At 52.9% G+C, this 11,815-nt stretch overlaps 1 protein-coding gene across 1 annotated transcript in view; it reads left to right on the top strand.

Annotated features, from left to right (window-relative positions):
* The window catches only part of TENM2 (teneurin transmembrane protein 2), a 1,165,990-nt gene that overhangs the window by 1,029,120 nt on the left and 125,055 nt on the right, over nucleotides 1-11,815 (top strand). Inside the window, exon 13 of the mRNA XM_045284698.1 lies at nucleotides 10,482-10,628. Within this exon, the coding sequence (XP_045140633.1) occupies nucleotides 10,482-10,628 (147 nt within the window). The remainder of the gene's footprint in view (nucleotides 1-10,481; nucleotides 10,629-11,815) is intronic.

Genomic DNA, 11,815 nt, shown 5'->3' with positions numbered 1-11,815 from the left:
GGTGGTTGTGGGCTACAGCACGTGGCTGCTGACGAAAGTTCAGGGGGATGGACCCAGTAGCCATTCCTCTCCTCAGGAGGAAGGTGGAGCAGTCGGCTTCTATAAGGGTGGCAGCCTGGCAACCCTTTGGGACAGAGCTGCACTGTTGTGAGGGCCCACTGAGTGGTTCCACCCATCGCAACCCCATGCACAACAGAGCAAAACGCTGCTGGGTCCTGTGCCGTCCTCACCATTGGTCCTGCCCCTGAGCCCAGGGTTGCAGCCACAATGTCACCCCCAGCTCATTGAGGGGCTCCTCTTGTTCACCGCCCCTCTGCTTAACCAAGCATGGTGTCCTTGTCAAAGGGTGTTTGGTTGTGCTTTAAGCAATGCATACGTGCAATGAGCCCTTTCGAAGGGATGTGGGTGGTGCTCAGAGTGTGGAGCAGGGGGAGAACCCCTGAGCTGGCAATCCGGAGAGGCTTCCCTGAGCTCTGCCAGCTGCAGGAGGACCAGGGTTCCTATGAGTCGGAATCAGCAGGATGGCAGTGAGGTAGCCAAAGGGCGGGCAGGACAGGGCGGCAGGAGCCTGGGCGGAGGAGCCAGGCTATGTTCCGGAGCTGAAAGCAGGCAAAGTGGTGGAACCCGCACTGGGGAGGTGGGGTGACCTAAAATGAGAAAGCCACTGACCGGTAACACAATCAGGCCCCATGAGCCTTTGTCGTGGGTTGGGACTGGATCCTAAAGCCTGAGTCTCACCTTTAAGCAAGCACCAGCATTCCTGGGAGACCTCCATAAGCCACCGGTCACTGAGCTCCTTCCTAGTCCAATGGTTCTGACCCAGGCGGTGCCGTTCTAGCAAGAACGCAAGCACTACTGACACTGCCGGTCATGGGACCACACTTTCAGCAATGCGGCTCGATGTGGAATGAGAGAAACGCCTAGTGGGTTATTAGCAGGGGCCAGGCACAAGCTGGAGTGTGTGTTAGCAAACAGCACAGTGATAATCCCTCCATAATACAGTTACCCTGCCCCCCATCCTTCCTCCTCTGATTAGAGACAGTGGAACAAAGAAATCAGATATCCCAAGGGGGAAAAATTCAGGTTTCCCTGAGGGCTGGTGTGACATGATGTAGAAAGAGCCGGGGGTGCAGGGTGGTCACAAATCCAATCAGAATTCTCTAACCCACCGGCCTGGGCCCCCGACCCTTCCTGGCTGACCAGTTGCCTCTCTGTCAGTTTCAACCCACGACAGCCTCATGTATGACAGCGGAGATCACCAGGAGTTTGCTCCCATGTGCCCATCTGGTGAACTCCGTTCACAGCAGCCACTCCTATTTCTGGCTCCTATTGCCTCAACTCTTAGTTTCTTCTCTTAAAAAAAAAAGTATCAACATCAGCTTGAAACACCAAAGGGGGTGGAGGGGGTGGAAACGGGATGTCGCTGTCTTCGTGGCCCCCTCTTCCCAACTAAGGAGGGATCGTATTTTCTGAGGCTTCCAGCCTTGCCTTCCTTCTTCCAACACGGTCAGAAATGATGCTGATCAGTTACAATCCAGGTGCATCCAGGATGCGCATCGCACAGACAGCTGGTTCCACATTTACATCATCTCACGGAGGCTCTGCTGCGTCTGGGGCTGCAGGGGGTAGTGCATGCAGGGAGTGATTTGTGCCTTCTGAACAGAAGTTGAGCAGTAGACCGTGCAAAGGACCGCTGCCCCTTCATCCCTTGCCACCCCAGCGCCCCCCGCTACCACCATCTTCACCCCACACACAAACCCTTGAAGACACACCAAAGCTGGCGAAACAAAGAGAAGCAGCTGCCCCTGGATTTTTCATGTCTTTCCTAACAAAGCAGGGGCAGCTGTTCCCGTGCAGGTTCCTGGCTGAGTGTCCATGCCAATTTGTGCCCGGAAAGCAAGTCCCCACACAGCTCCCGCCTGCACATGTGGCTGAGCAAGAGGAGCGGGCTCTGTGGTCGCCAGGCCCTGGCTGCTGCTCTGGCAGCCAGCCTCCTGCCATTAGTTTGAGGTTTGCCCCAGATTGCCTGCAAGCATCAGATTCCTTTTCTCAGCATTTGCTACTGCTCTTTAGTATAAATGGCTACTGAAGCCCTGGTGATCCCTGGTGCCCAGCATCTAGCAGGAGCACTGGTGCCATGGCAGGCTCTATGAAATATTTCCAGAATGTGCGCTCAACTCGGGCAAGACACGGCTCCAAGAAACTGATGTTTAAAATCCTTTGGAGGAGGGGCAGTGATATTCTGTAATTAAGTTGACATTCAAAAGTAACATTCTTCCCAAGAGAAAAAGCCAGTTACTCCACCCTTAGCTCGCTGCACCCAGCAGGACCAGCCTGGCCTTGGTGCATGCTTGAGTGGGGGCGGGGTGGGGGGCTGTGGTGGTAGAGTGAAGAGGATTTCCAAAGATGCGATGCCATCACTTGCCGGCGGCATAGCACTTTTGCTATTGTGTGCCACCACGGTGAGTCTGACTCCTCATGACCCCTACAGGACAACCTAGAGCCAATAGCCGGCTGCGCTTTGCTAAGCTGGAATCTTTACAGAAGATCACCCGGTCTTTATCCTGCTGAGCCGTTTTATAGGTGCTCAAACAGCCAACCTTTTCCACAAGCAGGACTCCAGGAAGCCCCATTATTTGACTCTCAGTAGAAGCCTAGAAACAGATGGCCAATCAACCCCTTTGGTAGGAGAGTGTTCAGGGCTCATTTTCCCAGAGGAGATGGCCAGCCCTTTCTTCCTACGCACCTCTAGGGGAGCCCGAACCACCAGTGTTTTGGTTAACAGCAGAGTTCATTGATGATTTGAACCACCCAGGGGTTGAGTGAAAGAGTCACCCTATCCTATTTTGTGAATGCACTGGGGAGGACACTGAAAAAATAGCTGGACATGTAGAACCAGGGATTTCATCCTCTGGAGTCGTACAGGTTCCCAGAAGACAGCAGACTTGGAATCGCTGGTGAGTCACAGCAATCACCCGGGCTGCTCTAAAACAAACAGAAAAGGCCGTACTGACCCCTGACCCCGGGGACTCCTCCCCAGAGATCCTGGCTTCCCTGCTCTAGAGCCAAGCATCAGGATCTCAGGAGTTGCCAGGGCCCCCAGGTGACACTACTGTACAGCCAGTTGAGGGCCCCTGCTTTAAAAAAGGGTTCATTGCAATGAGCTCTTTCAGGGAGAAGTGGATGGTGCTCAGCGAGCAGGGAAGTGGGGGGTGGGGCCCTGAGCAGGACACAGGGTCAGGCTTAGGACAGGGCGCTAAAGCCATGGCTCTCCCTGAAGGCGCACCACCCTCACTGCCTGCTTCTGGTCTGGGAATGCATGAGGCCAAGAGAAATGGTTTCCCCTGCAGGCTGTGTCCTTCTGAGAAACCCTCCCACTAATGATCATATTTGTAATAACAGTAATTGCAAGTGCTGCTCTCCTTTGTGCATTTACCATGCGCCAAGTTCTATGCTAGAATCTTTGCCTTTATCCGTTCATTTAATAACTCCCACGTCGCTGTAAAGTAGTGATTATCAACACCCTTATGAGGGTACTCTTTCAACAAACATCAATCGAGTGTCCTTTACTTGTTGAGTCCCTGGAGGATATCGCTGAGGCTGCTCGGGTGCTGACTAAAAGGTGGCCTCCAGTCCATCCAGAGGCACCTCAGAAGAAAGACCTGGCAATCTATGGAGCTCAAGTCTGCACCGATGCACACTGGAATCCAGTTGACAGTCAATGTTGGTGCGCAGGTGCGGCTGCTTCTCCGATCAGGAAGGATATAGCAGTGAGGGGCAAAGGCACAGACTGTGCTGTGATGGAGCTTTGGTTTACTGGGATCCGTAAAACACAGAGGTGTGCAGCCAAAGGGTGGAGGAGGCTTAAAGGGATGAATCCAGCAGTCCAAGGACACAGGGACAGGAAGAGGCAGATTCGGGGTTACATCCCAATGTCAAACCAAGTACGAGGTTTACCTCAGCTCAGAAAAGACTTTGTACATGACTTTAATCCGGGTGTCAGAGCTCTCCTAAGAGCCCCGGGGACCAAGCAAGGGTGCCTCGCTGCTCCGGTGCTCCTTGTCGCCTCTGCAGCCTGGCTTGCATTCCCCTCGCTTCTCCATCCGGGCAGGGTGTGGCCCTCCGTGCTTTTTAAGGTACACGGGATTTCAAATGTGAATGCCCCATTTCTCTGCAAGCACCTGATGCAATATTAGCCACTTATTTCTACCTCTAAATTGCCGCACCTGGGAGAACATTTCTCGATGATTTTTTAGAAAAAGCCTTCTCTGGTAATTATAGCTTTCTTCAAGTGCATTTGTGCTCCCCACGTTTACCATGCTGCAGACATTGCTCTGCTCATGCCTAATTTTTTTTAAGGCAAAAAGCCTGCCTACCTGATAACTGTGTCAACCTACCTTTTTTTAAATCTTTTTTAATGGAATACATCTAAAAGTCTTGGGAAACCCTGCCTTGCCAGTGCTGCTAAGGGCATCGGGGAATGTTGATTTCAGTTGGGTGCTGTCCTTTCCTTCAGTCCCCAACTCTTTCTTGGACATTGTCAATCTGAGCGTGAACAAGACAGACGGGGTCCCTGTGCCAACAGACTTGCAGCGCAACAGCTGTGCCTGGGGCAGCTGCTGCGTTTCAGGGCCCAGTGCCTGGGGACATCATGCACATTGCAGTTCACTGTGAGGCACATGCTTAGCGCACTTCGCCGGCAGTTGAGCACTGGGATTTCCTCAGGAAGGGCTACTGACGGCGCCATCAGGCGTTGAAGTCGTGAGGTCTGTGTGGTCAGGGTCACGAGACGGGAAGACAAAGAAGCCATGACAGGTAACGCGGGTCTGAGCTTGGGGACACTGGAAAGACTGCCCAGCAGTGGGGCCTTCTGAGTAGACGTCTGCAGGTGGATGGAAGTTAGACAAGATAGGAAAAGGAAAAACATTCGGCGAGGACCAAATGGCTTCAGTCTGACTTGAAGTGACTGGCACCGCCTGAGGCCGTGGAAACCAGTTTAAGTATCGCCTGTAAGCCAGGTTAAGGACTTCAGAATTTACCCTGGGGCCAGTGGACAGCTCGTGGTGAGGGGCTATCTGCAGAATCTAAAACAGGGAGAACAGATGATGGGGCCGAGACAGCCCTCAAGACCATCACAGGAGTCCAGGTGAGGGATGAGATGGTGTGAATGAGTCTAGCAACCCCCGAGGTGAAGTGCAGAGGGGAGATGGAGGAGAAATTGAAGAGGAAGGACCAATAAGACTTCTTACATTTAAAAGGAAAAATTACTAGGCTTTGATTGATGATTATAGACAAGTGATCTGCGATGAGGTTTCCATCTTGGGCAATGAGGTATACAGAGTTTGGGGTGGAGCGTGAAGACCCCGAGTTATGTTTGTGGTGCATTGAGTTTTAGATACTTAGGAATAAACAAAGGTGCTGAGATGTAAGTTGGAGTCCAAGTTTGGAGCTCAGAGGACAGAACTAGGGAAGAAGATTTGGGAGTGGCCAGAATGTAAAGATGTGGTTTGGTGTGTATATCTATTTGCATTTTTTTAATCCCCACCCTGCTGCAAGGAGGAGCTGTGGGGATGCAATGGCTTAGGCACAGAGCACGAACCGCTGGGTCAGCAAGTCAAACCCCCCAGTTGCTCCAAGGGAGACCATCGGCTCCTGCGAAGTTGTAAAGCTTCAGAAAGCCACAGGTGCCGCTCTACTCTGCCCATGGGGTCACTCTGAGTTAGAATGGACTGGCTGGCAGTGCGTCTCAATGAGACCCGTCCATTCTCTGCTACCACGGTGTCCATCCTTAGTCCCGGAGATCCGGCACATGGCAGCATAGAAAGACCTCTGCTCGTCCTGTTTCCAGTGTCAGCTATGTCCGAAGGTTGGAAGCCTGTGGTGGCCAGCCTCTGACCGTGTTGATGGCCTGGGCACTTTTTCCTGGTGAGAAGACCTTTGGGCTTGAGAGGGAAGGCCCCACTGTCTTTTCACGACCCTCAGAGAGCTTATAAGTAAAGCCAAACTGACATCACCCCCTGATTGGTACCCTTCCTTCCCACATACATCCCATACATCCCTGGCCTGGACCAGCCTCCAGGACCCCCAGCGAGCACTGAAGGTTCAGAACTCCTGGCGCTTTGCTTCTAGGTTAGGGTTCCTCACCTGCAGCACGCCTGACCTTTGGGGTCGGACACATCCTTGTGGTGAAGGGCTGAGGACGCCGAGCAGTCTCCTTGGCCTCTGGGCACGAGATGTCAGGAATCCTCTGCCCAAGTTGCAACAGCCACGCGGGTCTCTGGACTTTGCCAGCGGGCCCTGGCAAGCACCCAAAGCCAGTTCCCCTCCAGCTGACACTCCCTCGTGGCGGTCCTGTGTGTGGCAGAGGAGAACTGTGCGCACGGGGGGTTCAGTGGCTGCGTTTTCAGCAGCAGGTCACCAGGTCTACCTTCTGAGCCATCTCTGGGAGACCTGGAACCTGCAGCCTTTTGATTAGTCAGCAAGCCCTATTTGTGTGCACCACTTGGGGACCCCTGGACGCACCAAATACCAAGAGCAAACGCACGGCTGCCAAGCCTGTGCCTACTCATGAAGACCCTGCCGACCTAGAACTGCCCCTTGCAGCTTCCAAGGCCAAAGCCTCTCTCCTGGGAAATGGCTAGTGGGTTCGAATCACTGGCCTTGCAGTTCGCATGCAGCCCGGTGCTTAACTCGCTGTGCCACTCCAGCTCCTTCCCTGGGCATACCTACTGCCGCAGTCAGTGGGGTGGAGGGGATACGAAATCGCCCCAGTTGAGAACCACCAGCTCAGGACCCTGACAGAACTGGAAGTCTGAGCACTCAGCCCTCAAGCTGTACAAACAACCAAGCAGGTGTGCCTTTAAGGCATTCTGCCCTGGTGGTCGTGGCAGGGCTAGCCTGATGTCCCAGAGACCCCTAGAGGAGACCCCCTGGGTCCCCACGTGTGAGACCATAAGCCTGATCCAACTTCAGTGATAGGATCCTCTCCAGAGGGAAACTGCTGCCCGATACCCATTTGCCCTCCAGACTAATTACTTCCTACGTGGTGTTTTTCTGCGAGCAGAAACTGGCTTTGCACTTTACAAACACAACGAATCGCCTCCTCTGAAGGCCACCGGCAGAATGAACTTGTGCTGGGGGTAACTCGGGGTTGCCTAGCAACGCCACGCACCTACCAAGGTGGCTTTCTTCCTCTTCAAGCTGAACGCAAAGTCCTGTCCATTAATTCCCAGCTGCCCTGAAACTTCGCAGGGCTTTGCCAGCTCCCCACTGTTCCTGTTTTCATCTTCCTCATACAATTTGGAGAAAACCCGCTACTGTGGCCTGTTTATCTCACTTCAGTTGGTCTGAGTGGGGGAAAGAAAGAGAAAAAAGGAAACTCAGAGAAAGGGAAGGGGATGGGCGGGGGACCTTATTCCATCTAGGAACATACGTATTTTGACTGTGTCTCTCTGACAGACTTGCTCATGATCTTTGCAAATTTAAATTTTATTTGGGGGAACGTGGGTTTCCTACACAATGAGGTTACTGCTGAGACTTTGAGCATGATTTTGCTCAGATGGGAGGCCTCAAAGCAGCTAAATCACAGAGCACATTTTATAGATGCCCTGCTGAGCAAATGCTGGCCAGTCTGTCATTTAGTATATTCTCTGTGATCCATCCCCCAAAACTCTACTGCTGGAAATTGTAAAGCTGGAGGTGACTAGAGGTTGGAGATATTTTCTTTTCCTGGAGAACCAGTAAAATGTCCCTTGGGTTTTCCCTACTGCGTTCCATTTTGCTCCTGCGGAAATGTTTCTGAAATGGGGTGGGAGGGGGGGGGGGGGGGGGGGGGGACTGCTCCTTCAAGCACGCTCTCAGAGAAGCAGGACCGGGCCCCACAGTGTTTGCCAGGGCTGCACAGCCGCCTCGTTGGGAAGGGAAGGACGGGAACTGTGAGTGTAGGACCGGTGAGAAAGATCATCACCGAGGCTGAGGGCACCCTCTTTGAGACGGGCAAGCACTGATCATTCCTTTGCATCAGGACGTTAGACTTGGACTGTGCAGTGAAAAACAATGGAGTCCCTGGGAGCCACCTCCCTGCTTCCTCTCCTTCTACACCCACTCTTCACTTACCCGTATGGTTAGGGTCCACAAACCAGGTATTATTTGAAGGTGGGAATTGTGTGAAAGTGGAGGATGACCACATCAGGTCACAAACCGGAGGATGGTTACATCATTGCATAACTACTGGAATACGTCATAACACAACTGCCAAGTCTATCAGTCAATAATTGCCAACTCGCTGTGTACCATAGCCAAGGCAAGTTGATTTTACCCCTCCCGACCGACGTTGCTCTTCCCTCGCACCGTGGCATTTGTAACTGCCGCACGAATAGCATCAATGCTCCAAATAGTCAGACGATAGATTGTGTTACTATTGTTGTGAATGACCACACTGCATCATGAGATGAGCCTTGTGTGAGGTGTGGGGTACTTCATTACAGAGCCTTCCCTGGGAGATCTCCTCTTCCGTAGCTTACCCTGATCTCTCAGGGCTGAATCCCTACCACCTGCTGAACTCAACATGGGGGCGAAAAACTGCTCTCCTTAAAGAAGTGAATCTGAGGGGTCGACCTTTCTTTGTATAAGGTGCCCATTCAGTTGCACCAGGCCGCATGCACCAATCAGGTTGGCACGCATGCTCCTGAGAGGTGCTTCAGAGAACAGAGAGAATGCTCCCTGGAGGCCTCTGGAATCCGAGGGAGTAAAATCAGGGGCAACACACGCTTTTGACACACAAGATTTAGGCCAAAAATGTTCCAACTCACTTTCCTCCATCATTACAAAGCTCTTCCTCCTTCTGCCACACGGCCACCCTTGCCTCTGTGTGCTATAAAAACGCACACACAGAGAGGTGGACACAGAGGGAGTGGCAGACAGAGGTGGAGGGACTTGGAGGTGGAGGACTATGCAGGACATTGCTTTCTGTGGCTAATTCATGGTTGTGGGATACATTTAAATGAAGTCACCGAAAACAGATTGCACCGCTCTGTAAATCGTCTAGAAGTCATTGCATGGGATACTTTAAGGAGATAAACTTGACAGTAGGAAATGCATGCCACAGTATCACTGCTACACACACACACACACACACACACACACACACATACACATGGACACACACACGGGACACGTGCGCGCACACACACACACACACACACACGGACACATGGACACATGAGGTAGGCCTGTGTGTCAGTCAGCGGGCTTTGAGAGCGTGGCTATCTTCTGGCAGCTTTGTGCTTCTGTCCGAGCCGGATAAAGGGGATCAGAGTTGCACTGGGAAAAGCCTTTCTCCCACTCTGGAGCCACATGCTGTAGTGTCACCTCCAGTCACGGGGGCTGCCCATACGGGTGCGTGTAAACTAGGCTGTGCAGGACGGTCAGTGTCTGACTTCTTGGGAGTAGATGGCCTGGGTCCGAGGCACCTCTGGGTGGGTTCATACTCTCAATATTTCCATTAGCAGCCACATGCTTAACAGTGTGTTCTACCAGGGGGCTCTCCTCTCTTTTTAATGTCCCCCCTTCTCTCTCCCTCACCTGCTCCCTTGGCCTCAGTTCAAGCCAGAAGTGATGGCCGCAGTTCTTTTGGTGCTGGAAAAAATGAAAGACGTGGGTAGGCTGCTTCCAAGGCGAGGGGGAAAAGGAGCAAGGAAAGTAACCCTGAAAGTGAGAAGTACCCAGCCCTCCTGTTCGCACCCCAACACACTCCACATGCCTCTCTCTCTCCCTGCTCATGCCACAGGCCTTCAGATCCTACCATACTCATATACTTAAATCGCATCCAAATAAGTTGAGTGATCAGTGACCAACCTTCCCAAGTGTGCCCCTTAAAGTAAACGCTACAAGATTCAGAAAAACTGCCTAGCACAACTACCCATTTCTCAAGTCTACGAGGCTCACGGTCATTATATGTAACTACACAGTTAAGATCCCTGAAAGCCCAGGGCTCTGTGCCTCTGTCAGCTGTTGATGGAGAATGTTCTCCCTTCTGCACAGGGCATTTCTCAAAGACAGAAGGAGGGTAGGAGGGAGGGTTGGAGAAAGAGAGAGAGAAATCAAGAAGGAAAAGAGTACTCTTTTAAGTAGCATCCATCCTGAGCTACTGGCTGGAAAGAGCGGTCTAGCTGTTCGCACTGTAAGCACAGAGCGGGTCTAGCTTTCTGGGCTTGCATTGAAGTCCCCACGTTGAGAAGGTTGCCTCAGACTCTTCCATACAGGTCAGTGTCCTTGGGCCTCCCCTGCATCTCCAACCCTACTGTGTCTTGCAACTGCATGTGTCGCCTGCTCCCCTGTCTCTCTCAAAGGCAGGCGAGAGCCCCACTCTCAGGCTGGCTCCGTGGCTGCCCTGCAGCCTGGCTCCCCCTCTGCATGGCTCCCCTGCATCTCCAGCGCGGCCTCATGTCCCTTCTTCTCATCTTCTCCGTTTCTCCAACCAGATGGCTGCCCCGATTTGTGCAACGGCAACGGGAGATGCACACTGGGTCAGAACAGCTGGCAGTGTGTCTGCCAGACCGGCTGGAGAGGGCCCGGATGCAACGTTGCCATGGAAACCTCCTGTGCTGACAACAAGGATAATGAGGGAGGTGAGCAAGCATCTTCTAATTCCCAGCCCCTCGAGTGCACAGGGTTGTGTCTCCTTCCGTCGTGACTCAAGTTTTCTCCAGAAAGACCTCCCCTCTCTCTTGTCCAATGTTGTCACGTTGTTTCCTTTGCAGCGAAGTCAGAGGAGGGTGTCTCTGGGCCAGTGGAACTCCTGTAGGTGGGGTGGAGGGCTGGCTTTGGACTCTGAAGTACACAGCATATCACAGAAGGGGCGCTGGACCCTGGTTCTGCCTGCAGGGGATTTTCCTACCTGACCTTTCAGGGCTAGGAGTTTCAAATTGGTGATGGGGGCGATGATGGTGATGGGGACAGTGATGGCAATGGCGATGGAGATGGGGACAGTGACAGTGATGGTGATGGTGATGGGGCGGTGACAGTGATGGTGATGGTGACGGGGCGGTGACAGTGATGGTGATGGCAATGGTGATCGTGATGGCCATGGCGATGGCGATAGCAATGGTAGTATGTGCCTCACATGGTGCTCAGACTTTAGAAAGCATCCAGAATAGTCCTTTGAGATGTTTCTTTGCAGCTTCTGAGAGGAGGAAACTGAGGCTTAACAATAAGCACACTCTGACTTGTGGTGACCTTGTGTGTGCCCAAGGGGAACTGTGCTTCCCGGGGCTTTCGGTGGGAGCGTGAGCTCTTGGGGAGTGGATTGCCAGGCTTTTCCTTTGAGGCACCTCTGGCTGGGCTTAAACCTCCAGCCTTACCTTTCACCCGCGTGTGTCAAGTCTTTACACCTCTCGGGACTCTATAACCGGGGACCTCCCCCAAACAAACCCCTGCCATCACGTGGATTCTTCTCACCCCTGTAGGACTGTGCAGAATTGCCCTTCCACAAGGTTTCAAGGCGGCCACTCTTGATGGAAGCAGACTGCCTTGCCTTTCTCCATGGAGTGGCGGAGGGGCTGCCAACTTTACTGCTCCATCACCAGGGCCCCTGTCACCAGGCCAGGAGGAATGTCAAGTCACTTTGTCCAGGCAATGCCGCCATCCTTAGTAGAATCAGAACCCAAGTCCAGCCCTCACTCCAACAGCCACATACACTACTCACCACCAAGTACGCCTGCGCTGCGGGCCCACTGGCCCCGAAGCTGGAAGTGTTTGTGTATGGGTATCGTGGGGAGCAGTGATCTAAAGAAGAATATCCCATGACCCATGAAAA

This window comes from Echinops telfairi, unplaced genomic scaffold (genome assembly GCF_000313985.2).
Source record: "Echinops telfairi isolate 266 unplaced genomic scaffold, ASM31398v2 ScPeMD7_7469;HRSCAF=8507_0, whole genome shotgun sequence".
In the NCBI taxonomy this organism is placed as follows: domain Eukaryota; kingdom Metazoa; phylum Chordata; class Mammalia; order Afrosoricida; family Tenrecidae; genus Echinops; species Echinops telfairi.
This window is presented reverse-complemented; position numbering and strand designations above follow the sequence as displayed.